The 27,706-nt window shown below is 46.2% G+C and overlaps 1 protein-coding gene across 11 annotated transcripts; it reads left to right on the top strand.

The window, feature by feature from the left end:
- The first annotated feature begins 135 nt into the window (after window positions 1-135).
- On the top strand, window positions 136-27,642 carry DEAF1 (DEAF1 transcription factor). 11 transcript variants are annotated; one of them, XR_008734196.1, is made up of 15 exons: window positions 136-716; window positions 1,778-1,875; window positions 2,288-2,417; window positions 3,331-3,477; window positions 4,306-4,445; window positions 5,162-5,227; window positions 6,119-6,245; window positions 8,063-8,191; window positions 8,954-9,082; window positions 13,514-13,764; window positions 21,066-21,131; window positions 22,897-22,986; window positions 24,606-24,784; window positions 25,396-25,468; window positions 27,313-27,642. XR_008734196.1 is itself a non-coding variant. In XM_055722527.1 (13 exons), the coding sequence occupies exons 1-13, from the start codon at window positions 404-406 to the stop codon at window positions 24,708-24,710; spliced, it is 1,788 nt and encodes a 595-aa protein (XP_055578502.1). In that variant the 5' UTR covers window positions 136-403; the 3' UTR covers window positions 24,711-25,041. The 11 variants fall into 11 exon arrangements, 6 of the variants coding, with proteins under 6 accessions (XP_055578502.1, XP_055578501.1, XP_055578500.1 ...); XR_008734195.1 differs by having other exon boundaries at window positions 25,396-27,642; XR_008734194.1 differs by having other exon boundaries at window positions 24,332-24,784; window positions 25,396-27,642.
- The last annotated feature ends 64 nt before the right edge of the window (window positions 27,643-27,706 follow it).

The following is a 27,706-nucleotide window of genomic DNA, read 5'->3' as shown; positions in this document are numbered from 1 at the left end:
GGCTTCCCCACCCGATCTGTCAGGTATCGCTTCGGGCCGCGCTTCTACGGACTCGGCCGGGCTCGGCTGCGTCCTGCCTTGGGATTGGCCAGCCGGCAGGAAACGCGGGCCCCGCTCGTCGGGATCCATCGATCGCCTTCGGACGAGGCGTAGCAAGACTCGGGACACTTCGGGCACCATCGGAAGCGGCTCGGAAGCGCTCGATTCCGCCCGGTGAACACATTCGGAAGTGCTCGGGCGAGCCCGGCACCGCTCGGCTGCTCGCCGAAGAGCGCTCGAGGGACCTCGGAGGATCGCCCCCCCCCCCCCCCCCCCCCGCGTGGGACCCGCAGGGGCGCTCGGGGGGGGGCGCGGCGGGCGGCGGGCCCGCTCGGGCGGGCTCGGCTCCCGCTGCCCGCCTCGGATGGAGGACGCCGACTCGGCGGCAAAACAGCTAGGCTTAGCGGAGGCGGCGGCAGTGGCGGCGGCAGCCGCAGTGGCGGCGGCTGCGGCGGCCGCAGAAGGACCCGAACAGCAGCAGCAGCCGCCACCGCAAACGGCAGCCTCAGAGTCGGAGGCGGAGCCGGAGCCCGAGGAAGAAGAGGAGGAGGAGGAGGAGGAGGCGGAGGCGGCGGCGCAGGTGACGGCGGTGACGGTGATGGCGGCAAATGCCGAGCACATCGAGATGGGAGCCGAGCCCCTGCCGAGCGCCGACGAGGCCGCCGCCGCCTTCGCAGGTCAGGGCGGGCGGGGCGCGCATGCGCCGCTCCCTCAGCGCCGTCGCCTCAGCCGCGGCCGCCGCGGGGCTGCAGCCTGCCCTGGCCGTGGCCGCTCCTTGTCCCCTCGGCCACCTCCGGGGCTGCCCCCGCCTGCCCGGCGTACACCGGCGTACAAATGCAGTAATTTACCTCAGGAGTGCATTGAGGAAAGCGCAGGTGCAAGCTGAGGCTCAAGTCACTCCCACACTCCTAGGAAACCACATGCTCCTCGCTTTTGCACCACATAACGTGAAGTAAAATGAGCAAGAACTGCTTTTGTAGTGCTAAACTGACCTTGGCCCTGTGTCCCGTTAACAAAGTGCCCTGAAACACGCAGGGTTTTGGAGGGGGACTGTGGTACAGAACCCCTCGGAACCTGGGGGGCTGTCTGCATCAGTCCTACCCCGCCTGTGGTACTGAAAAACCTCTGGGTTTAGCTAGGTTTTTATACATACGTGCTTTATATTTATGCATACGTAAAAAGACATGCCACATACATAATGTTTGTTTTTAAATATGTAAGTATATTTTTATTATATATTTTTATATATAGCATAAACAGGCCATTTAAATATGCAGCATATATAAATATGCTGTACATTATGGATGCATCTGGTTGTTATGTTTGGACAGTTTTTACCTGGACCAAGTATACAGATAATGGTAGCCTAAAAATGAATATGTAGCAGCGAGAGCGTTGGTTGTTCTTCTTATCTTGATGTTTACCGATCACCCATCTTTTCATAAAAATCATCACAGTTTCAGGGTTTTTTTAGTACAGATGCAATATTTTTTCCCCTTAGTTCATCACATGCTGCTAACTATTGTTACGGTCTCAATGAGTTTAAAGCATATTCAGCCTGAATCTTACAAAACATAATGATTGTGTTTGTAACAACTTAAAGGTGTCATGCAAAATAAAAATTTTGAATAGGAAGAAAGAAACACAATTATATACATTTGTATTTTTTATGTTTACCAGTTTATCAGTCTGTCTGGATGCAGCAGAATATTAACTTCATATCTGTTTTACATTTCAGAAGTCACCACAGTGACAGTAGCCAACGTTGGTGCCTCTGCAGACAATGTTTTCACTACATCTGTGGCAAATGCAGCTTCAATTTCAGGACATGTGTTGGTAAGTTTGTCCTTTCATTTGAGGGCCTTAGCAAAGTCCCACGTACTTTCTTTGTATAAATGAAGAGCTCGGTTTGTGTTTGAGCTGTGGTAAGGTTAAAGATAGGTTTTCATTGCAGTATACAGGCTTTAAGCCACCAAACCATTAGCTGGGGGACAGACAGTTTTTTCTTCTATCACTTTGGAGAGTTTTGGGGTTTTTTTACCTTTCCCCCCTGCATATACTTATTCTGTAATGGAACTGATGACCTGGAACATGTAACCTTTGGATTTGGTTGGCTGAAAGCTCAGAAACTAACCTAGTAACTGCCATACTGGTTGGTGGTTGAGGGGACCTTTGAGAAGATTAGGGGAAATCTAAAACACATTGCTATTTTAATTTTATCAATTTAAACTCTTTATTTCTTCTGTAGTCTGGGAGAACAGCCCTCCAGATTGGGGACAGCTTGAATACTGAAAAGGCCACTCTCATAGTGGTTCACACAGACGGCAGCATTGTGGAAACCACAGGGCTAAAGGGGCCACCAGCACCTCTCACACCAGGTATAAGGCAATCTGTTTCTGAAGTGTCATTCTCCTGCAGGGGTCGCTTTTTCTCCACTTTTAATTGTGTTTCTAGGATTAAAAAATGTGCCTAATATTGTGCAGTTGCCTTGTAAGGATTGTTTGTTGCCTTTTCATGCAATACCTCTTGTATTTCTTGGGAGTAGAAGAATGCTTACTTTTTTGGGGGGTTTTCCTGTCACAGATATATTTCATTTTCTTATTCTTTGCCCTAACCCTTGCAAATAAGCATCTTGAAAAATCTTGCCCTGCTGCTGGGCTGTTGGCTTTCTACCCCCATCTCACCCCCAAAGGCGGAAGGATCATTTCAATATTGATAATAAAAATGTAAATCTCCTAGTTCTGTCCTTGGGCTCTTTTTAAAGGGTCCTTGAATATAGTTTTACCTCCAGTCAGGCTGCTTGCTGATACTGTGTCACAACAGCTGAGGAGCAGGGAGTTGGACTTGATGATCCTCATGTGTCCCTTCCAACTTGAGACTGAGATACTCTATGATTCTGTCTGTATTGCTAAGGTTTTGTTCAGGGCTGCTTGGCAGTTTCTGCACATCAAATGACATGGCAAACCTTCAGCAATCTAAAAATGCATTACAGGGTCGGCCTCTGGGAAGGGAAAGATCCAGCCAGCTCCTTACACCACTGCAGGTTACAACCTCAGCATTTAGTGCACTGTTAGAGTGTGTTCCCTAAGATGCAGTTTCTTTTCTTTTTGTCATTTTCAGAGTGTTCAAGCTCAATTTTTTGCGGTGCACCATGTAACTCACACTGCTGCGGAGAGGTTTCAGCTGTTTCAGTTAACTGCTTGATGCTGTTGCCCTAGCCAAACTGAGTGTGTGAAGGTATAGTCAGTGTGCTTTTTGGTTGCTGTCACCTTTCTTTTCTTTTTTTCAAAGGACCGCAATCTCCTCCTACTCCTTTAACAACCGTCCAGGAAAAAACTGGAACCAAGTACAACTGGGACCCATCTGTGTATGAGAATGAGCTCCCGGTGAGGTGCCGGAATATCAGCGGCATTCTGTATAAAAACAGACTCGGCTCAGGTAACAGCGACCTTCTTGGGTGAGGAAGTGTGACTGCTCCATCTTCACTCGGTGCACTCTTCTTTTAATCACACTACTTCTATGGGCCCATTGTGAGGGGGGAAAAAAAGGCAGTTTCCTATCCAGCCTAGTCCCTTTTGATACTATTGTTCTCTTCTGTTTTGCTTTTTCTTCAGAGGCTTTTTAACGTTTTTTCTTAAATCTGTGAAGATACAGGCTGCTGTGTATTGAGTCTCCCCGGTAATAGGTTGACTCCTCTAATGTTCTTTTTGTCTCAGAAGTAGGCCTGTGTTTCTACAAATCTCTATAAAGAATCCCTGCTGGAATGGAAGATGGAGAGCTTGTCTCCTAAGGGGACTCCTTAGCTGCCTTAGCTCCTCCTCTTCTCTTTTATCTCTGTGGGAAAGCTGAAGAAGCAGCAGCAGAAACTGTTGGCAAGCCGAACTGCACAGCACAGTGCTGCTTTCATGGATGGAGGGTTTTTATTACGACCAGAAGGATTAGAAATTTAAGTGCAAATTAAGGAAAGGTTTACATTCATGGTGTTATCCAAGACAGACTTACCCTTCATGTGGATGAGTAATTTTTTCCAGCCTTTTGATGCATTGGTGAGGCCCAAAGTTGGAGCTCTCTAAACATGCACAGTCATTGTCATAGCCAAGATAATCAATGGGCATGGTTATCCTAAAGTGATGAGAGGTAGCAGGTGGGCATATTTGGTGATTGCTATAGATTAACTGCTATTTTCTCCAGCAATTTCAGTATTTACTTTTTTAGGAAAGTGGAAAAATGATTCTTAACATGTACTAACAATTTCTTGTATTTCAGGTGGCCGTGGTAGGTGCATCAAGCAAGGGGACAACTGGTACAGCCCTACTGAATTTGAAGCTATGGCAGGACGAGCCAGCAGCAAAGACTGGAAGAGGAGCATCCGCTATGCTGGGAGGCCACTGCAATGCCTTATTCACGTAAGGTTAAGTTTGCTTCCTCCTTTCTGCTGGAAGGGGCAGGCCGAGTCTGGGCAGAGTCTGCCCAGTGCTGCAGTCTGAGCTGTGGGCGCTGCCTCTGTGTGATGGTGCTGTGGGGCAACTCAGAAGTGACATTTTAATTTGCTTGAGAATCAGTGATGTGAGAGGAATTTTTATAGATGTGTTTCCAAATAGCACAATACAGATCTTGCTTGTACTTGAAAAGGGATTGCAGTTTATGCAGGATGAAGTCCAGCCTTGAGCTGTACTGCAGAAACTGAGAAGTGAGCTCTCACCCGTGATGCTGTAGTTCAGTAACCTGATCTGTTTAATTCTGTTTGCGGGACAAACAGTTTTCACTTGCACCATTTATTATGACTTTGAGTCCTTTATTTCCAGCACTGTGCAGGACTCTTGTGGAGAACTTGGCATTGCTATTAGGCTGACAGTTGATTTCTGCTTGGGCAGAAACTTTGTGAAGTCTCAGATTCACATATCTTTGCCTTTTCATTTGAAAAGTGTTTGGTTTTCCTTCACTCTCCTCCTGTCCGCTCACCCCATCACTAAGGTGTAGGGGAGCTGGTCTCTCTGTTGTATAGAGTCTGCAGGGAGGGAATGGGGACGTTTCTCTGGGAGACATCCGATTCCTGTAGCAGAGTGCAGTCACACCCTCAGTTTTGCTGACTAATGCTGAACTAGTAATCTTCTAATTTCAGGATGGGATTTTAAATCCTCATGCTGCCTCTTGTACTTGTGCTGCTTGCTGCGACGACATGACTCTGGTGAGTTGAAGGCTTTACATCCATTAGTTCAAAAATAATTAATTGGTCAAGCAGCCACAGACATTTGCGAGCAGGTCAAGAGCATCGTAGAAATGTTCACAGGTATTGTGGTCGCAGTGTGTTTTGTCCTTGCTGCAAAGAAAGGAGATAAGGAACTGCTAGTGCTATTGCATAGTAGCTTCAGTAAAACTGGATCATAGTTACTGCTTTTTTCTTCATTTTTCTTTTCTAAAGAACATATTTATGTAAAATGCCTTTTGGGGATGTCAAAGCTAGTTGTGATTTTTTACTCAAATTTCAATTTTTTGAGTTGGAAAAATGTTTTTATATGGAAGTAATGTAATACTATATGTTGCATTTATGTTTTCATATTAAACTGCTTGCATTTTTTGGTTGGTTGGGTTTGGTTTTTCTTTTTTGTTTGTTTCAAAAATTCGGTTAAAGTCCTGAAAGCAGAAGTCTTTAGCTTGACTTGAAGTAGTGTTTTGTGTTTCTTTTCTGCTATGAACTGGATGATTTGATTGTTTCCTAGACCTGAACTAACTGTTTCCTGTCTTCTCCTCACTCTTGCACTCTTCTCTTCCACCACCTCTGACTAGTTCCGGTCCTTAAGTAATAGTGGGAAGAGGCTGAATCTGTGCCTCTTCAGCTGGAGGGAGCTGAGTGTTTTTTCTTCCACAAAGTTCCTTTGGTTTGGAGAAATGTACGGGTTTTGGTTAGTTGTTGTAAACCACACATCTTCCATGAGAGATAGGTGCTGCTTGACCTTAGCTGCATCTGGAAAAGATGAGAGTAAACCCAAAGTCTCCAAAGAGGTGCCGCAGCTAATGCCTTTTCCTTTTTTCTTTTCCCTTTCTTTCTTTGTGGGTTTTTTTTTTTTTTATTGCCTAGAGTGGCCCTGTACGACTCTTTGTACCATATAAAAGGCGGAAAAAAGAAAGTGAAATACCTGCAACTCCAGTGAAGAAGGATTGCCCCAAAAACATCACTCTGCTTCCTGCAACAGCTGCTACTACATGTAGGTTCTTTTCTCCTGGTAAAAATTGCTTCTCTGTTTTGATGAAGAATTGCTACACTAGATATTTTATGTCTGTCAGTGTCCCCTTGGAATTAGCCAACAAAAGAAGTTTTGGGCTTTTTTTGCCACTTCCTTTTCATTGGATAGTTTTATTGGCTCAGTGTCTTTACCTAAATTTTACCTAAATTATTTTGTAGAATTTAGTAATGTTGCCACATCTGGACTGCAAGTTGAGTAGGAAAAAGTGCAACTCTAGACCTCCTGGCCACTTGGTTTTAAGCTTCTTAACATACTTTGGCAGTGAGCAGTATGTTTCATACTTTGTTCTGAGAGAGATCTGGGTTGTATTTCCCACCGCTACCTGCTCTCTCAGCCTGACAGTTCAGGGGGAGTTGTGGAGCCCTGGCTTTGATCTGTAGTGGGTTTCAGATAGGTCATTTTCACAAATGACAATTGAGACATTTCCTGCTATTGAAATTGGTTTGTGGGGAGGGTTTTCTGCTCTGCCACAAATCCCCATTCCATCCCCTGAGCTTGCCTTTGGTCCTTTGGAAGCTGGTGGGGGCTATGAATAGGATTTGTGCTATTTCTTGAAATATGTAGAAAAGTAGGCACTAAGCAGCTGGAATGAAATACACAGCCTCAGTGTCGTTAATGAAAGAGGCAGAAGGTGAGGCTTTCATCTGCAAATCCCTCTCTAGCACTCAGGACATGCTTTGTTACTCACTGTTTTTGATTGTCAAACCATCTGTGTGAGAACAGAAATTAATTTGCAAGCTCATCCAGCTCACACGTTGCCAGTCACATTCATGTGTCCTGCTCTCATCACACAAGCGTCATCTGGATGGTAACATTACAAAGTGAATTGAGGAAGAAGCAACAGAAATTCAAAAAAGAACAGATTAGATTAACAGCAACAGTAGGAAGAGAAATACACAAGGATTCTGTAGAGTTGTTTTGTGGTTTAGTTGGTTTTGGTTTTTTTTTTAATTCCCCAAATAGGTTTAATCTGTATTGGTTTGTTAATGTGAGGTGCTGTGAGGTTGCACATTTGCTCACACTGGCAGTGCAGGAGGGGAGGACTGCTTGTTTTGGTAGCAGCCACATTATTTTACCAGGCACGAATCTGTAGCTTCAATGTCTTAAAATGGAATTACTGTTTGCAAAAAGATCCTTCTGACTGAGCCCATTACCAGTTAATGGTGCCAGATTAATTAATCCTGTTTAAAAAGGGTTTGAAATATTTTGGAGCCGCTCAGTTATATTAATCCAAAAGGATTTTGTGACTTGTTCTTTGCGTTGGCCAAGCACATTATATCACATTGTGTAGACAGACAGCTAAAATTATCGAGCTAACCAAACTGGCATACAATTAGTTGGATTCCACAGGTTTTTTTTATTAATTTAAGTAGTAAGAACCACCCTTGCTACAGCTGCAATAAATCAGGATCAGCCAGAGACTGATGGGTTTTGTGGCCCCACTGAACCTTTATGGTAGGTGCTGAGTTACTGCTCATACAATCGTTAAGAAGCTGGTGATTTAGGAGATGTTATGTTGTAAGTGAGCATTCTGGCCTCGTACACCCACAGAAGAAACAGAGGCCTGCAGAAGGACAGCAGAAGCCATGAAATGGGGCTTTTATTCCCATTTTCAATTGTATTGGTCATTGGTGTGATCCAAACTTGGGTTCTCACAGGCCATTTACTGATGTGTGAGTTCACTGACTTTGGATGAGACAGCACAGGGGTATCAACAGCTGAACAGCTGAGGCCTCCACGCTGAGTGTTAATTATGAAAGTACTTCTAATATTTCCAGTCACCGTGACTCCTTCTGGACAGATCACTACCTCTGGTGCTTTGACCTTTGATCGTGCATCGACAGTGGAAGCCACAGCAATTATCTCGGAAAGTCCGTCCCAGGGTGATGTTTTCACTGGAGCCACTGGTAAGAGTTCAACTGTGTGTCTGCTAGATACCTGTGAGAAGGAGAAAAAAAGGTTTGGGCGCCCACTGCTATGGGAGGAAGCATTTTGAATGCTGCATGAAGGATTTATTTCTCAAGACCTTACAGAGAGAATATATGTAACCTGCGGTCCTTCCTTTGAAATGATTTCAGCAGCTTGAAATCTTACCAGTTGCACAAAAGAAGTTAAAAGTTTTGTCCAGGTGTTGCAGCTGCCAGTGTACACTCCTGCTGATTTCTAGGGGTTTATGGTTACTGCTGTAATTTTTTTCACTCCTCCTTTGTCCTGAAATACTACACCACCACCCCCACCTAGCTGAGTGTTGGAACTAAGTGAAGAACGCTGAATAAATGATGAAAAATGCCAGAATGAATCAAATAACATATAAATGCTTAACATATATTTCAGTTTGATTCGTACCTGGGGTTGTGAGCTCTGCTGAGGGAGCTTCCTGCTCTGAGAACCATAGTTTGGAGTCCTGTGATTATTGTAAATATGTAGGTGTGCAGGAGGGAAGCCAAAAGTAAAGCTTTGCCTTTTAATGATAGCAGAGGGAGGTGAAATCACTACAAGGTTGCCTTGCTTGCTAGCTGTGTAATATGCTACTGTTTCTCATTTGCAACCCTTGGATTTACCATAAAGTATAGGAACTTGTATAAAAGATAATAAAAATCTGGGTGAAAGCATAAGAAATGCCTGACAGCTGTCACGCAGTGGTTCACAATGCTGTTGTTCTTCTGCAGTTCAGGATACCAATGTCCAGCAGCCTTGCCGGGTCAATCACCCAGAGCCTCACTATCCGAGTTACCAGGACAACTGTCAGATTTCAGCTTTTCCAGAAGCTGCACTGCCAACGTCTCATCCCAAAATTGGTATGTTTTATTTCCGTCACGTGACAGTCAGTTAGCAGTGCCTGAATTTACTTTTTAATCTTCTTTCTCAGTATAGGTAAAGATTGAGGCAGAAAAATAAACTTTGCTGTGTTTCACTTACAAGTTTTGTGGTTGTTAAGATTTGGACAAGCAGGTTTTCCACTCTGAAAAGTTTTTTCCTGCATTATTGAGAACTTTGATTTGTTGGCTTCTACCAGAGGAGGCTGTTGTGATCCTGCTTCCTAAATCACCTTGCAGCCCCCTGTCTTCCCTAAGGCTTTTGCTTCAAGGCTTTTGTCGCCACTTGGGCACTGGGGCTAAACATTTATTTGCTGTTTGGTCTGAGGAGACCATCACCTTTAAAATTATGTCACAGAAGCTTTTCTAAACATTCTCACATCTCTTTCTGAACCCACTGAAACGTGCTGAGGCAGTTTTGGGCTGGTTTGGTGTGGTGCTCACATCCAGTTTCTGTTTTCCATCCCTTAATGCTGACATTCGTGCAGGGGTGAGAGGTGCTGGTTAACAAGTGCAATGAGAGCCTGCCCTGCTGTGGTCAGATGGGCTCTGGAGTGAAAACCAGACAAGACAGTATGAAAAATGATGAATGCATATCATCCCTTCAGTGTTTGACAGGATGGGTTAAACTGATTATCAGATATCTCTTCAAATGAAATAATATTATGTAAACTTAATGACCTTTCATTTGTAGAGCTGGTTGATACATCAAGCCACTACAATGCTATTTGAGTGTTGCCTGTACTGATGGAAACTGGAAGTGTTGAAGACACTGGAGTTGCAAACTTGGAGTGTTGTTCTTGCTTTGTGTGGTTTTTATTGACCCTGGACAAGAGATACAGGAGAGAATAGCCTGCTGCTGGCAGCCTGATGAGTTAGGTGGTTTGTGGGCTCTTCTCTCATTTCTGCGATTCTGTTAAGTTACTCTGATACTGATGTTGCTGACACAGAGGAACTGTAAGACAGGCAGGTTTTGATCCCTGTTGCTGTTCTCTCAGACATCAAGAAAAGAACGTGTAAACATTTGTATTCCTTTGTGCAGTCTAAAGTCTTTCTTTTTTAAAGCCTGTGTTCTTCCCTCAGTATGACCTTTTATTTATTCAGGGCAGCACAGTGCATTCCTGCTCTGTCCAGAATGAAATCTTGTTGGTTTTTCAGATCTTGATGTTGCTAATTAAACATTATCTTTTTTTCACCAGTGAATAGTTTCTCTTGACTGATGTACCTATGCCAAAATGAGGAACTGGAAGTAATTCCTGTTAGATAAGTTATCAAATGCCAAGCTGGGATAAATATTGTGCTGGAAATGTAGCAGTGGGAAAGGCTCTTCTGCAAACAGCTGCTGATAGAAGACCAGTTTATCTCTTACTCATATCTAAGTGCAAATAGTTCTGTGCCAGTTATGTGCACATTGTTTGACCTTACTATTTTAATTAAGGGCCATTGAGCGTAAAATGTCCTTTTGCCTGTGTGGTGAATTTGCAATGCTGTCTGTCAGAGAAGGTCATGATCTAACACACGGTGACCTGCAGTACTGTGGGTTTTGAGGCTTGTTCTCTCTCCCCACGTGTGTGCTGGATTCTTGCAGCTTTTGCTGCTTGCATGAAAAATGACCAGGCATGACGTGAAAAGGGTTAAAGTGTTAATACACTTAAATTAGTGTCTTGGAAGATTGTCAGTGCAGTCTTGCAAGAAGTCTTGTTTGTCTGCAGATGCTTTACTAAGGAGAGGTTCACTGTGAATGGAACTGCTGGAATTACAGCCTGGCGCAGGAGGCTGTGTTGGCCAGTTGCTGTTCAGGACAGTATTTGCAGTTGAATTTCAAGTACCATTTGAAGTGTAGTCAAGAAGATTTTTTCCTGAGTGGGGGAAGTCTGCTGGGTTTTGTTTTTAACTAGGCTGTGCAGTTTGCTATTCTGTGTCTCCATCCTTCAGTGAGGGAGGTTTGGGGCTTGTTTCTGCCTTTGTGGCACCACCTTAGACAGACCAGCATGACAGGAAAGCCAGTATCTGTGATGACATCCAAAATGGATTGTGATAGGAGACTGATAATAAAGTAAATGATTTAAAAGTGCCTTTGGGGCACTTCAGTCTCTACATTTTTTCCAAGAACTTCCTGCTTAGTAAATTTCTTAACTTTGGTTTCAAGGAAAATGGCTCCAATCATGGTCCATTTTAATGAAAACAGTGGTCAGAACCCAGCAGTGGCTGTAGCTGTCTGCAGGCACTCCTTGGAATGCTGCAGATGCTCAGAGACATTGTCAGTGCATTATCTTTCGTAGCCTCAGTTGTGCGGGAGCTGGAGGACAAGCTGCCTGGCAGAAGTGTTAAAAGAACAGTGCTTCTAAAAGCAAAGCAGACACTGTTGGGGTGCAGACAGGATTTAAATGGCTCGGTGCTACTGAAGTTACGTTCCCAGCTCCGTTCAACGTTTCTCAGAGCACCACAGTGTCCATCACTTGGAATGATCTTGTGTTTATTATATGAATGTGTCACTGACTATTTAAAAAATCAAGGAAACTAGTTGACTCTTGGTACCTGAAATACTAACAGCTCTTCCCTTGACAGCACAGAACTCTCCAGGAAGGAATGTTGTTTCTCAGCTCACAGTACTTACTGCTTTTTCTGTGTGCTGAATTGTTTTGAAACGCCTATCTAAAGATGTGAGGGAAAATCCTGAAACAGACTATCAATAGATTTTGGGGTAATAAGGCTGCACAACACTAAAGTTGGTGCTCTCTCTTTTTTGCTAAAAAACAACTTAGTGAGGATTTTAGAAGTCAGCTGCTGGTAAATGTGAATGTCTCAGATGTAATTTTGTGGCAGATGGTGTTTATCGCTAGAGTTAAATTTTGGAAAAGTAAGGCCTGTAAAACCAGATAACATTTATTCCTGGAAATGTTGCCCAAGGTGAGATTACACTGTGTATTGTTGGCTTCCTGAATCTAGATTTAACTTCCTCATACTGTGGTCTCCCAGTGTACCATACTGTGGTCTCCCAGTGTATATGCAAACCTAGTGCTGTGGAAAGTAGATGTTGCAATGACACAGTAACTGCTTGGTTTTTGAAACATTGGCAAAAGTAAGGCTAAGGCAGACATTGTTGGTTTTCTAGGGCTTGTATTTTCTAACAGGCTTTGGGAAAGGGAGGACTGCAGAGCCCCCGTCATTGGAGCCGAGTTCAAGGACAGTGTGTTTAGATCACCAGGACAGGAGTTTAGCTTCGTTCTGGTGGCTTCCTATACACTGCGGTTACCGTAAAGGTTGTGGTTAGGATCTGAAAATGTAAAGGCTGCAGTAGCTCAATAATTAGTGGGGCTTTTTTCTTCTTTTAATGTCTCTTAGAGTATTGGAGTAAATATTGCTGTGCTTTTGTGCTTCTGTATTTCGTTTCATACCTGTAGCATTCTAGTTTATACAAAAGTGAAGGGTTGTGGTTAGGATGCCGGAGGAAAGGGCCATAGACAAGAAGTGTCTTTCTTGAAAACTGTCCAACACAGTGTAAAACTAATTAGTGTCTGAAGCTAGAACTTCCATCTGGACTGTACGCATGCACTCTCACCTTTGGGATTAGGCAAGGAGAGGTTTCAGAGCTTGCAGTGAGCATTGCTGTTCAGAATACCCAGGATATTTGAAACTGATAAATACAGCTGTGAAAAACACCTTTTATGAAAATTGTTGGTGTTTCAGCGTGGTATGTATATTTTTGTGGTCATAGTTTGTTTTGTGGGTAGTATCCAGGATGAAGGGGTCCAAAGAAATTGCAGTTATGGAGGGGGTTTTTAAAGGGCTTCCCAGCCGGTGGTTTTGGAAAGCTCATGTTTGTAATACATGTAATTTTGAGGTGATGATAACAGTCTTGGCTTTATTCTGGTCTTGGGCCAGGGTTATGGTTAAGATCAGAATTCAGGAAGTTCAGGGGAGTGCAGTGTGGATCTGTGCCTGTTGTAGTTCTGCAACCTGAGAATTGACATCTGTGTAGTGACATCAGGGTATTTCTGTGTTTGGTCTTAAAACCTCATAACCTTACTTAGCAATAGTTAAGGGAAACATTAAGTGGAACATTGTGATGGTGGCAGAAGAGTTCCTGGGAATGCTGCTTCACTGCTTAATTGTGAACTGTGCAGTAGAGCTTGGAGGTGTTCATTCCTTCCCAGAGTAAACAGTAGGGTCAGGAGTACACGTTCTTATGTCCCATGGCTTTGAGAGTGCCCCAAAAGCTTGTTCTGCACAGACCAATTCTGTGCGCTTTGGGGCACAAGAGGTAGGGTCTGTTTAGTGAAAATGTAGCCGGATTGGAAATTTTTGCAGGACATATTTAAAAAAGAAAAACAACAAACACCCCCAGCCCCAGCTTTATGGAAATGAAATGCTCTAATTCTATATATATTATTTTTCTTTCTTTATTTTCAGTGTTAACCTCGCTCCCTGCCCTGGCGGTGCCCCCCACGACCCCCACCAAAGCCATATCCCCTTCAGTTGTGAATGGGCTGGAAGTAACAGAGCAGCGGAGCTGGCTGTACTTGGAAGAGATGGTCAATTCATTGCTCAACACTGCCCAGCAACTGAAGACTCTCATTGAACAGGCTAAACAGGCCAGCTCCTCCTTCCGCGAGGCCGCTGTTACGCAAGCAAAAATTCAAGCTGATGTGGAGAGGAAAGAGGTAATTATGCCAGAGGAGGTCAGATGACTCAGCCAAGGGCATCTTTTTGGCTGAGTGCTGAACAGAGTAGCACCTCGCTGGTTTTCACTGGCTGTAACAGTGGCAGCCCTTAGAAATCGTTTCTCAGTGTCTTGAGAGCAGTGTTAGCAAGAGAAATCTTCCTGAATTATTTGTATCACGGGGAGAGGAACAGACTGCTCTGGGAGCCCAGGAGCTGTGGGTAGAGGTTTGTAATATAGACTGTCTGGTGTTACCAGTCCTGAGCTGTCCCATCGACCATCCTTAAATTTATGAGATGTGAGCACTGAACCCCGGTATCGGAAAGATGGTGAGCGTTCAGCTGCGTGGGGGCTGCTTTATGTCAGGTGAGTGAGGCTATCAAAGAGGCGTGTGATGGCCTGAAGAGGTAGAGAGATAAAGAGAACAGCCAGCGAGGAGTTCATAGGGAAGGTAAGCAGTAAAATTTAGTGGTGTCTTACTGAGCATTGTGCAAGCAAAGCTGATCTTGCACGAGTCCTGTGGTAAGACTGCAAGGCCGGCTGGCGTTACAGGAGCATTGCCTTGTACACAGCGGCCCTTCTCTCCTCGGTAAGGGATTAGCTACCAGGTCTGCCCTGTTCTCCCTGCTTTTCTTCTCTTTAATTGATGCATGGTAGGGACCCTGGATTCTTCTTAACACCAGCTTTATGCATGCACCCTGAATCTGGCTCCATGCACTGCTGAATGCATTCCCCTTCTCCCACAGATCCACAGCTGCTGGTGTGGACTTGAGGGAGAGAGGTGGGGGGCAGTGTTCTGTGGAGGCAGTGTCACAGTCAGTAGCTGGTGAATTCCCTTCCTGTACACCACACTATCTGCTGTTGCTATCGGCGTTATTGCTAACGTCAGCTTTCCACTGAATTCATAGGCACGAGTGTGCAGCAAGAGACCTTGAAGAAATGTGTGTGGGAAGACTTTGCTGAGAACTGAGAACCCCTATGACAGTCCTTGCAGCGTCTTTGATATTCTTTGCCACGTTGTCTCTGCTAAACTCTTCTGTACGCTGCATCCTTGGTGTGCAGGTGTGTGATACGATGAGAGTCTAATTCTTCCCTGCCTTCCACCTGGGCACAATGGGTATTTGTGCTGCTGTCCAGGTTTGGGCCACTGCTGCTAAAAAGCTTGCAGAGCATGGGATACCAAAAAATGGAAGCTTTGACACAGTGTAGAGATGAACATCTGACTCTGTTTAACTTCGCTCTCTGCTCTTTTTCCAGTTTATGTGCTGTCTTCCCTTCTGTTTATCCTTACAGTGGTTTCTGGAACGGTTGTTCAGAGTCCATTTCTCTCACCCTCTGATCCAAATCCAACTCCAGTGTGCTTCTAGTTTCTTCTTGCCCTGGGAATGGGAGTTAAAGTCACTCCTGTGTGTTGATTAAAGTGCTGACTTTACAAGGCAAGGATGAGCACGTGTTTGTTTCCAGAAGAAGCCCCTTTCCCAGTAACTACTGAAGCCCCAGTTATACAACTTGTGTGTCTTACCATTCTTACTGTGTAACGCGTACTTCAACAGTTTTGTATTTTGATAAAAACATTTGCTCATGGTGGTCATTTTTAAAAATCCAAATAACAATTCTCAAGGTTGCAGCTGTGTGCTAGCTTCTGGAACCATCTGGGCAATATCACAGGTAGCTGTTTTTAAATTTCCTTCTAGTGAATTCTGTCTTTGGACAAAACTCTGGGTTTCGGGGTACAGGGCTGGCATTGAAAGTAATTACAATAAATGTCAAATGATTGGCTGTCTGCTTTTGTGTCAGTCAAAGGTGCTTTTCCAATTTTCACGAACATTTCCCTGATTTGTAATGCAAGTCTCTTTCCCACCCAAAGTATGTGTGTGTGGTCAAGCTGCTTTTTTTAACAGTTAAGGTATATGAGAGGGAGAAAGAGGTGTCTGCCTGCCTTGGTGGTTGTTGATTTTTGCTAGCCTAATACAAAGGTGCTTTATCACCACTTTGTGTTTGTTACACTGACAGAACTTGTGTGGGCTAACAGGGGGAATCTTCTTGCCAGCTCCTCCATTTGCATGAGCGGACACGGTGAACACAGCAGCGTGGGTGCTGCTCTGTAGGAAAGCCACCAGCTTGCAGAATTTTTGTGCAGTGGGATGTTCCTAGGTATTTAGAAGTGAAGGATTGTGTCATTGTATCAGAGCTGCAGAGCAAAGGCTGTACAACAGATTAAATTATAATAGAGCTGTGGACTCAGCTCTTCCTGGAAGAGTGACTTAATACATAGCAGGATTAAAGAAATCTGTTAGGAGCAGGCTGGTTCCCACTGGATACACAAACTTCATTGCCATGACCATAACTAACAGGTATCTTTAGTTTTCAGAGTAGTGCAGAGCCGTTCCCCCAGTTCAGTGCCCTAGCTCTTGGGGATGTTGAGGTCAAGCGCTTTTGATCTTGGAACTGTCCGTATCCCTGAGCAGATCCCTCTGCCACCCCTGCGAAAGAGGGAGATTGCCTTCCAACAGAAAGCAAGACGCAGTGCTTGGGGCAGCACTGTCTTTGCCTGCCCTTCAGAGGAAGTCTGAAATGGCCCCAAGTTTAAGCAGAGTAGAGAAGTGGTCGCAAGAGCAGCGAACACGCAGGAGAACTTAGTTGTGTGCTAGTTTTGTTTCAGTCTTCCTAGAGAGCAATAAATTAAGCATTAAGAATTTTTAGTGACAGCTTGTATGCCTTGTTGTATATTGCAAGTCACTCGCTATATTGTTTTTCACTTACTATACTTATTATTTAATGGGGTTTGGAGTTCAGTAAACATCACAAGTGAGCCAGTCTGCTCCCATATAGCAGTATTTGGGTTGACTTAGCCGTAAGTACCAGAAGCTGTACTCTGTACTGAGCAGTGGTAAGTGCCTGTGGGAGGTACGGAGCTCTGACCGGTGGAAGGCAGGCTTTGCTCTGAGCTGCCTTGCAGTAGGGGAGGCATTTGTGCTGCCTGTACACTGATGTTCTTATCTGTGAGATCACTGTTTCATTCTGGTCACACTTGCTAATGATATTATCCAGGACTATTCAAAGGAGTCTTAGGAATACATTATTCCTGTTGTTTATATCATTTTGAAGGAGGATATGCTGACATCAGAGAGGAATTGTGGTAGGAAGGGGATCTGCTAAATGTAGCAAGTGAAAACCATAAAAAATTGTAAATGCAGCACAAATCAGAAGCATCTGCAGTCACGTTTCTTCCTTAGGGTGGCATGTCTAATGGGAGTTTTGCAGGAGGGTAGGATACCTAATTGCAGTTCCAAACACATGGCGATACCTAGGTACAGAGTTCTTAAAAACAACAGGGGAGCTGAATTGGGAAGTGGTGAGCGTTTAGGCATCGTGCTGTACAGTCATGGAATATAAATGCTCATCTGCATGGACAATAGGAGAAAATATGGAAAAATACACTTGTCTTCCACTCTTCTCTCATGTCTGACATGAGGGTGTTTTTCACTCTGCCTCCCTGCTAGTCCGGTCACAGCCGTATAACATGTGTGTCAGGGACTGGTGACATCCTTAGCTGTTCTGAAGAAAAACCAGATTCCATGTGCTGGAGCAAACTGCTTCACCGACAGAGGTTTTTCTTGCACATAATTTTGTCATTTGGAAGCCCTTACATGCACTCTGTTGCTTATCTTTGTCCTCTTTGATTTCTGTAAATTTGTTTTAAGGATCATGGTTTGCTGGGCAAATTTCAAGACTGAGGATCTCTTCCAAACTTTGTTTTCATCTTTGCCTCAAGTTATTTAGATGCCCCTGGGTAAGTCCTTGGCCTCTTTGGGCCTCAGAGCCTGCTCTTTAAAGTAAGGATAATGCTTCTTTCACGGAGGGCTGACATGCCAGTTTGCAGAGTGGTAGGGTCTCTGGGTAAAAGGCTGTGTAAAAAAGCATTAACCTTGTAAGTCCTAGAAATAAGGGCAATTTGTAAACCCAAAATCTACAATTCTGGCATTTATGAAAATGTTTCTTCTGCAATTTTTTTTTTGAAATAAAATTGTTCTAGAGTCTAAGAAAGTGGTTAACAATCCCTTTCCTGTTGTGTACGCTGTCTGCAGTCTCTCATGTGCCTGTCAATGATGCGAACTCCTTAATTAATAAGCAGAGCCCTCACAGAGGCAGTTCCAGGCGTGGAGCTGACCGTTTAAGAAACGGTGACGGCCTCGTGTAAGCCTTGTGCTTTCCGTCTGTTAGCAACAGGCACATATACGGCTGTGCTTGGCCTGAGCACGGCTTTGTATCCACAAACAGCAAACGTATCTTAGATCTGTGTTACTTCGAAGTCTTGGGGAATAACATTCTGAAAGAAAAGCAAACCACAAACCCTCCAGCTCAGTGTTTATATCAACTTCTAAAATGTGTCATGCTCATTGCAAAAAATGAAAATACCAAAATATTTATAGGCTTTTTTGAATTGTAGCATTTTGCATGGGATTCATTAGATACAACTGCTCTGTCAGAGCCTCATGCAGCTGTTAAGAAAAAGTTCTCCACTGTCGTTATTAATTAGCTTGTGACTGAGTGTATCTGATCCTCTGGTTACTATCTGAACGTTGGGTTTACTGCGTTTTTTGGTTTAGGGACAAACATTTAGGAAGAGGGTGAGCAGGGCAACAAGGGCTCAGTGTCTCTTGCAAGAGATATTTGATGATTTGCAGGACTGTCCCAACAGTGGATTAAAGACAGTACACAGAGGTCTGGCAATGTAATTTTTTTGAGTGTGCATTAAGCCATCATTTATGTCAGATAAACTTTAGGAGGGGAAGAATATATGAAGTCACCAAATTCTGTGCTGGAAGACATTGCTGGAAGATTATAAAGGCATTCGGGAAATGTGTTAAACAGTTTTTCTGTAAAAAAGAATGTGTCAAAATCTCACAAAGTGTTTGAATTGAAATAGTCCTCTGTGTAATGCAGCGATGCCTTCGGAACCCAGCCCATTCGAAAACAAGGTGAAAGATTAAATCAGCTAACAGCTGGACCATCTGAATTATTTTTTTAGAAAGATTAAAACAATTCAGGGCTAGAGAGCATAAAATTAACCTAAAAAGGGTTGGGCATTTAAGAAATGTAGCTCTAGTAAGCAAATAATGGCTTGTACTCCAAAGTAGCAGTGAAAACAGCGGAGAATTGGAGTTTGTCGGTTTTCTGGAGCTGTTTCTGAGAGATCTGTGTGTGTCTGGTTTGATCCTCTCTCTTACCACACCTTTTCCTCTTCTGTAGTTTCTGCATGGCTTGAATTCTTCATGGCATGGGCTGTGCAGAACCAGGACTCACTATGGGGCTGGATGGAAAGGAGACAGGAGGGGATTAATGTGTGGTTTCCATCAGCAGGTTTTGGGGGCTGAGGGTGGAGGTGGAAGAGCTGCTGTGGCTCAGACAAGGACAGAGGTGGCTGGACTGCCTCTTAGTGTCTTTCTCATTGGCAATCTCCCTGGAAAACAGGATTAGCCACACTTGCAGAGGGTGAAGTGGAGTCTGGTGGTGGAAATGGTTTGAATTCCGGAGCTTTGGTGCGTTATCAGAACTGGAATTCAGTGTGTCCAGCCCCGGCACTGTCTGCACGGGCTGTTGCAGAGGGGACAGTACCAGCTGGGATGATTGTATGGAGGTTTTCAAGATGGGTTGAAGTGCCAGCTCACTGCATGCTTTGGCATCTGTATTTCCACTTTCTTCACTAAAAAGAAGTTCAGAAACATCATGCGGTTTTCCTAGGCTAGTACTCTTAGCATGCGTCATTTGTCTTTCACTTCACAGTGCAAAGCTCATTTGAATCTTTCCCAAAGGATCTGCAGTTCCCTGTCAGCCCAGTTCCCTGCCTGTGCAGGGTGGCAGAGGGCAGAGGCTGCAGCACGAGGCGTTGAGGCCCAGCTTGTCCAGGCCGGTGCTCACGACTGTTAATGATTCTCTCAAGGATCAAGGTACTTTTCTTCCTGAGATGTAGCGGGACTGATTCTGAGGCTGGAGACCCCCTCTCAAGCTTGCTGTTGTGTTCCCTGTCTTCACAAGAATGCTTATGGTGTGTGGACACAATTTTGCTTTTCAAAACAGTAATTTTGAAGTTTCCATACAGGCAATGCATGCTTTGCCTGCGCAGTACTGGAAGCATTGGGGATGCTGTCAGTGTTTCCTGCCTGGCTAATTAGCCTGGTCTGGTCTATTTGTCAAATAAAGGCAGAACCCAGTCGCACCCCTTGCGGTCCAGCGAGAGGTTTCCCTGCTGCCTCCTTCATCTTCCTGAAGTTTTTAAATTTGAATTTGCGTCATGGTGATATAAAGGTTTTGATGGTTGTGATTTCACAGGAGAATAAATACTGTGATGTCAGGTCATAGAGACACTTGTAAATTAAGCCTTTAATCTCCTTATATGTTGGGTTGTACTCCTGGATAAACCTGCTTTGCCTGAAGGTAGGGGTTTGGCTTTATTTCATACTTTATAGCTGTCCCAAATAAATTTGTTAGAACACTATCAGATCAGGATAATTTCTGAATTTCTTTGGTTTAGGGCTCCTGTCTCTTGGCAGCGTTGGCTGCTGTGTGTGACAAGGCAGTGGGTGGAGCAGGACCCAGCTGGACTTGAACTGGCTCAAAGTAAATCTGCCACACACCTGAAGCGTGCTTTCAAAGTCACCTGCCGAGGACTGCTTAATTCCAAACCTATTTGAAAGCACTTTTATTTTAAAAGGAGGAGTAATGGTTATGGTTGATGCTCTTTCTAAGTCTTGGGTCTGTTAGTTTTGTCTGGTTTTTGGGGTTTTTTTCCTAATCCATTCTGTTGGGCTATGCCATCCCTCCAGACTCCTTTTGCCCGTTAGTGGATTAGGATCACTGGACTTGACGCAAAATTTGGCCCAAGAAGATGGTACTTGGCCCTGTTACCTTGGCATTTTCCTCCCGTTTCCTTTGCCAACTTCTTTGGCTCTTGCGTGGGAGGGATGCAGTTCCCTTGTGGCAATGAAGCCACCCATGTTGAAGAGGAGTGCTTGGCTGGATGGAGCGGGGAGAGTGGGGTTTGAGTAAATCTGCACTTAACTGGCAGGTTGTCACCTCGGGCCGTTTTCTCACAGGCTTCTTCATCTGCCTGCACATAAGGTGACAGTGCCCCTCTCTTAGAAGGGAGCAGCGAGGTTCCGCTCTATCCTCTTGCAACTGCGGCGTCGGGCTTGACAGAAGCAAGCTGAGTGCCAGGACCCTCCGTCGAGAGCACCCTTTCAACCCCTCACATCATGCTCTGGCTGCGAAATGACAAGCCTGGTGTGTTTTTCCTTGCAGCAATATCAGAACCAGTTATTTCAACAAACGGAAGATGTGGATGGGAAAACAGAAATCATCATCAAGGTAAGCTGGGGACGCCTCATATTTTATGAAGAGTCTTTTGTTCTTTGTCTCGTTCCATTTAAAGATGTGGAGTTTTTTATCATTGCTGTGGAAATTGTCTATTCTGTTATCTGGCCTTGCCTTCTGGCAGAGATTGGTAACGCTCTACGCGAGCGGAGTGTGTCACCTTTCCCAAGCCTTGCAGGTTTGCACAGTCCGTTACTGTTACCTGGCCAGGTTAATCCCCATCACTCACCTCCGAGCCATGGGGCGGCAGCTGGAAGGGATGCCCGGCACCAAGGTGTGGTAGGAAGGGAACTCTCTTCCTTTGTGTCCTGGTTTTCAAACCTGCCTGATTCCCTCTGCCTTTCGGAATGAGAGTGTGAGTTGAGGTGGTTCAGGACCCCTTACAGCTGTCTGTGTTGTTCAATATCTTTCCAAGATCTCCGCTTGCTGCATGCACTGTGTATTTTCAGCATTTTCCACCACTGTCAGGTTATGAACAGCCTCAATCAAATGTCCCTTTGGGATGGGCTTTGCAAGTCCCAGCGAGCAGCTTGAAGCCCCTGTGCGGTGGCCTGAATCCCTGGCTGTACACCAGGAATACAAATACAGTTCAGTCACACCGACTATTAATTGTAGGTACCTTGGTGAGATGTGAGCAGATGGTGTGATGAACCATGTGAGATGATGGTGTGATGTTAATCAGGGCACCGATCGTTAGGGTGGCTGTGCTCAAAAGAGAGGAGCTGGTGGAACTAAAGACGCCTGTGATACTTTCACAGCCGAGAAACACTTCTTGTCATAGCCTTGCACTGCTGCTCTGACGTGCTAATGATTTGTCAGTAATTTGATGAGTTGGAAATGGAATGCTCTGTGAAGTGCTTATTTTTGTGGTAGTTCAATGATATTTCCACCACATATACAGGTTATGTTAATTGATGTCACTGATATAAGATGAAAGCGATAGACACAAAACACCCTTTAAAAACCAGGTGTGATTTTCCATCCGTGTATCCTATCTTGCCTTACTTATAGGTTTAAGTCCTTGCTCCTGTTATAGCCTTCATTTTACTCCTCTGTCTTCTGTCTCCTGTTGGGACACTGCCTATGCAGTCGTGCTGCTGACTGGCAAAGGAACAAGCCTGCTCAGCCCATGGGAGCACATCCCTTGTTCCTCTCTAAAAACAGGGAAGAGTGAAACTGAAGGAGCCCATTCTTACTCCCACTCCTGTTGTCCTTCCTCAGACCCTCTCTCAGACATAGGCAGGATTATAAACCAAACAAAACCACCAACCAAATCTGCCTTTAAAACTTTAAATTTGAGATAAACTCCAAGCTCGGGTGGTGCTGGCCTGTGCAGAGCCCGCACACCGCTGTTGGGAATACAACTGCCCTGGCTGAGACGGGCTCCTGCTGGAGCCTGCAGCGACCTGGCTGCGGCCGATGGGTGCCCTGCGTGGCGGGAGGCGTCTCTGTGGTGCTGTGGGCAGGTTTCCATGACCGCTCAGTGTCTCACACACGGTTTTGGAGGGCTTCTTGCCCGCCAGAAAGGGCATTCCATGTCCCAGGTGATCCCTCCTAAAATGGCAGGGAGAGCAGGTCTCTGAAGGTGCATCCAGAAGCCACTGGGCCTGTTTGTGTTCCTGTGTGGAGGATGTATGGGGAAATGGGGGCTTCACTGCTGCTCCCGCATTATGTCATATTACAGCACCTGTATGAGGCTTTGGTGATCTCTCTGTTGCTTTTATCTCTGACGTGGTTGCTTTGCCGTCCATTTTCACAGCAGTCCTGTGTCAACTGCGGTCGGGAGGCTACGAACGAGTGCACAGGATGCCACAAAGTCAACTACTGCTCCACTTTCTGCCAGCGGAAGGTATGAGCGTGTTGGTGAGTCGCAGGTTCAGTTGTCTGGAGAGGAGTGATAGCCCGGGTCAAATGAGTAGGGAAGGTCCCCAGATCTGCAGGCACCTTCTTGAAGGTGATCTAAAAGTCAGAGTCACATGGGGAATGAGGGTGCAGGCACCTCACTGTGTGGGGCTGCTTAGCTGGGGGCACCTTTACAACCCTTCCCTGGTGCTTCCTGGTGTGCTGAATGCTCCTCAGTACCTGCGCTCCTGCTGTGTCACTGAGGACACAGTTCCCTTGTTCTTCACGTTATTTGTGATGCTACAGATGATACAGTGGGACGAACTGTATGGTTTTGAACATGGGAGGTGGAAACAGGTACAAGGAAGTACGGCAGAGGAAGCTGCTGTGCTTGGTGTTTTGTACAGGTCCCTTATAAGACCCTTGGTGCCCTGCTTTGGAGTAAAGGGTGATTTGGTTTAGCTGGGGGATAGGGTTCTGCCCGAGCTCGGTCCGAATCAGCTGCGGTCAGGTGTATTGAGCAGCAAATAATTTTGACTGTTTCTTTTTGCCTGTAACAAAGCGACAGTGGCCAAGTTCCCTGTCTGCACAGCAGAAAGATGACAAAACAAATGCTGCCTGCAGAAACCTTGCAGGGTCTGCCTGCTGCCTCCCCGGGCATCTCAGGGACAGTAACGCCACCGTGTTGTCCTCAGCACAAAGCACGCTGGGAGATGGCACCCAGCAGTCACCTTTTGTCCCCCTCCTAGACAGCTTGTCACTTCTGAGGGGACATCTGCCCATGGCTGGAGCTGGTGCTCTGTACCTTAAGAGAGTGAGAGAGTTTGAAGTGCTTGTTGGTCCTTGAGATTCCCCCACCTTTGTGAGCCGTGATGTGCGCCTCTGGGCTGAGCAAGTCAGAGGAGTATTCTGTTAGTTCAGCCTAGGAGTTGCAGCCAGGCGGCCTCCGCAGGGGCTGTGTTCCTCTGCTGCTGCTCAACTGAGACCCCTGTATGGCGCTGCCCTTCAGGGGGGCTTGTAATGAGCTGTCTTTAAGGAGAGGCTTTAAGTCAACGTTCTGACTCTGGTTTAGTCAGTTCTCCGTGCCCTGACATCGGTGTCCTGGCTGGGTTGGGTTGGGAAGCCAGCATTTTGCTCGGTTTGTTCCTGCCTCTAACACTGACCCCCCAGCCGGTTCCTTCCCCATCCCTTGTTAGTCGTCTTTGGGCGAGCACTGGGGACCTGCTGCAGCCCATCTGCTGGGGAAGGCGCTTCTCAAACGGCTTCTGCCGGGGCCCGGCGTGCCTTTGCAGGCTGCGCGCCTTCCGAGGGCCCTGTCCCTTCATGGCCTTTCCATCTGCTCTCCCCTGCAGGACTGGAAGGACCACCAGCACGTCTGTGGCCAGTCGGCCACCGTGACGGTGCAGGCCAACGAGGTGCACGTCACAGACAGCGTAATAGAGAAAGTCACCGTGTGAGCAAACCTACCTCTGTACCGTTCATGCGCAGCGCGGTGTGGCCGGCTGGCTCGGCAGCCCCACGTGAACAGCCTGTCCTTTACCACCACACTCTTCTCACTAGCGAACTCATTTTTGAAAGACTTTTTGATACTGTGACAGCATTTGCCTACTCCTGATCCTCTTCCAGAACCTGGGACAATACAGAGACTGTGACAACCTCATCTGGAAAACCCAACCCCGCCGAACTGCAGCCTGGCCGCTGGGAGCCACCTTCGGCTTCAGGAAGTTTTGACTTTGCCAGACTGGAACCTCCACCGTGTGGATTACAGCGATCTCCTCATCTCTCTTGAGATGGATCTAAAGCAGGTGCTGCAATGAGATTTGTCGGTGTATCCTTCTCCCTGGGCCTCCCTACCTCTGGTTTGAAAACAGAAACGAACTTCATTTGGTTTATTTAATTGCGTGACGAAGTCAGTACAAATTCTTAGTTTGCCAGTGGAAGGCCTTTTTATTTTTTCCTGTGTTCCCTCTGTGCTGGGCAAATTTGGAACACATCAGAGCTTGTGTACTTGAATATAAGTGAAAAATGACATGTTGTTAAATAAAATGCGGTGAAGGCACGAGCACACCACCGGTCCTGTTTAATTCCTGCAGCAGCACTTTAACGTACCGGTAATCGGTGCAGCTACAACGCAGCTGCAGTTACACATGTCTTTACTCTCTGTCGGAGGCCGGCTGGGACGTGTTTGTGCAGCGGGGGGAGCGTGGTATCACTATGTGCCGCGCCAGGGCTGCGGCTCGTGTCCATCTGGCCAAAATCAGATCTGATCAAACCCAGAGTGAAGCTGATTAATAGAGTCCTGTCCTGTCACTGACTTTCAGTAGTTACTAATTACAGAAGTGGTGAGCATTAGGAAGTTGTTTCATTCACTGCAACAAAATAACTTAATTATTCATGTACTTCTTTAATAATTTAGGTTGATCAGGCACCTTTATTCATGTTTGAAGATTAATGCCCCAGGCTGGAGGACTCTCAGCAGACACCTCTGGGTAGGTTTTATGCTTTTTAGCCGCAGGCATAGCAATGCGAGGGGTTACTTGTCCTCTCTGGTTATTCAGTCCAGTTTTGTACTGGTGGCTGAAGAGGGTTATTGTTTCGCTTACACCCCGAGAAGGGTCACCACTGCAGCACGGGGTGACCCAATCCAGCACCACAGATGCTGTCAGAAGGAGAAAACTCTATGCAGAGTTACAGGAAAGTACTAATAGAGAAAAAAGCACCTGAAAATACTTATGTCTTACACTGGTGGGTTTTGACAAGTTCCTTCCTTCCTCTGTGAATCTTAAAGGTCTTGTTTTGTTACACTCCTTGTGTCACTTTGTCACCTCTTACAGCATTTGCTGCGCTGCTGTGGTCTCCCTTCAGCAGTGCCGGTTGGCGGGCTTTGCCGGTGGCACCAGGTGCTGTGGGGCAGCAGCCGTGGGGTCAGGGCTCCAGCCCAGCTCTGTAGCAGGTGAGGAACGTTCTGGCTGTTCGCTGGGGAAGTTGCTCCTGGTGCAGAGCTTAGTGGGGAAGGCAGGTAGTGCCAGGCCCAGCCGGGGGGAGGAATCCATGTCAGCAGGGGAAGGCGGCAGCATGCAGCCTCCTCTGAAGGAAGCTGCTCCCTAAGGGAAAGCCAGGCACGAACTGAAGTGGGATGAGAACAGAAACCACCCGTGTGAAACCCCTGGGAAGGAAAGAAGGGGAAGTTCCTCGTATTGGAGTGAGCATTTGGCTACAGCTTCTGCTTCCCAGAGTAGTACTTTGGTATTTGTAAGTTTCTTCTCACACTGTTAAATTATGATTGCCTGTTTTCTAAAGCTTAAAGACGATTAGTTAATTGCAATGTCTTAATTGAGCCCACAGTAACACAGCTAATTTACAGGGTTTCTTGCCTCAGTCTGTTGCCCATTAAGGTTCTGACTGAGCGAAATAGCATGGAACGTCGAGCACCTCAGGGCCAGTTTGTGTTCAGCAGCCTCGAGCAGGCCAGAGCTCTCGGCGGTGCTGGCGGCGGGGGCCTGGTGCGTGGGGCTGGAAGGGCAGCGAGCAGCGCGGCTGCCTCAGCCCAAACCCGGTGTAGCGCTGGCGCCTCCCAGCACGTGCTGTTCTCAGAGGAGGCCCCGGAGGCCCCCAAGTCGCAGCCCAGAGAATCCGTGGATCGAGTTGCTTTGCAAAGAGATGAGGGTGAGATGGCAGCGTCTGGCATTGGGGTGCAGCGAGGGCTGGCTCTGAGGTGCTGCGCTCTCCATGTCAGATGACGCTCTGCTGGAAAATGTTCCTGTTGCTTCACCCCTGTGGCTCACCTGTGTTCTCCAGGAGACCGTCCCTGGGCGGCTGCGCTGGTTTGAGGGGCCGAGCGCCAGGTGGTTCAGGGACGAGTACACAGCGTGAAGAGGAGAGCCAAGAGGGTGGGTCCTCCAGCTGGCCAGGCCTCCTGCTCCTGTAGGGGACTGAGTAGCGGCACACACAAAGGCAGCATCCGTGTTAAACAGCTCGTGGCTGAGCATCGCTGAGCTTTGCGTACTGCCTGAATTGGGGCTGTACTGCACCTTTTAAGGGAAAAATATTTGGGAGAGAGTGGAGCAACTTTCCTAAGTGAAAAAATGCTAGGTGTGACTCACCTGTGATTAGGGCTCTCGGGCAGCTTCCCATCGGAGCCTTGTATCCGGGGCAGCTGCGCCCCAACGCAGCAGCGAACACAGAACTCAGAAATGCATATGCACATCATCATCGTCGCTGTGGGAATTGGGTACGTTTGTTAATGGTAAATTGATTGCACAATTGTAATTCTTAGTGAAAGAAAAGCTCGAGACCTCCCGCATGTACATTTTTCTCTCCTTTTGTTTTTAAGCAAACAAATTCCCCCTTGGAAAGCAACAGCCCTACTCAGAAGCCATTACTCGGATGATTGCCATTTTGTGCAAGAATAATTTTGTTCCCTCTTCAGCCTCAGAGAACAAAGGGACAGACCCTCATCCAGCATGTGAATGCCTGAGAAATGAGCTTACCAGCCTTTTCCCCCCAGACTCCTGTCTGTTACCTCACAGCCCTGCTACTGCCACCCCAGCAGCCAGAAGAGTCCAGGGCAGGCCCAGAGCCAGCTGAAAGCAGCACAAGCAGCAGGACAGCAGAGCCTGTGTGTAAAATAATGCAAAAAATAAATAAGTATTAATGATTCTCATCAGTCTCTGCCAGGCTAAAGCTCTACACTGAGCCACTTCTGAAGGGGGCCAAGGAGGGGTGAG

This window comes from Falco cherrug, chromosome 10 (assembly GCF_023634085.1).
Source record: "Falco cherrug isolate bFalChe1 chromosome 10, bFalChe1.pri, whole genome shotgun sequence".
NCBI classification, from domain to species: domain Eukaryota; kingdom Metazoa; phylum Chordata; class Aves; order Falconiformes; family Falconidae; genus Falco; species Falco cherrug.
Note: the sequence above shows the minus strand (reverse complement) of the source record. Positions and strands in the feature narration are given on the sequence as shown.

Bases quoted from the DNA above. Each gene is read 5' to 3' on its own strand.
- DEAF1 (XM_055722525.1), top strand. From the start codon at position 404: ATGGAGGACGCCGACTCGGCGGCAAAACAGCTAGGCTTAGCGGAGGCG. The intron at 3,478-4,305 runs GTAACAGCGACC...CTTGTATTTCAG, and splicing joins TAAAAACAGACTCGGCTCAG to GTGGCCGTGGTAGGTGCATC. The intron at 8,192-8,953 runs GTAAGAGTTCAA...GTTCTTCTGCAG, and splicing joins TGTTTTCACTGGAGCCACTG to TTCAGGATACCAATGTCCAG.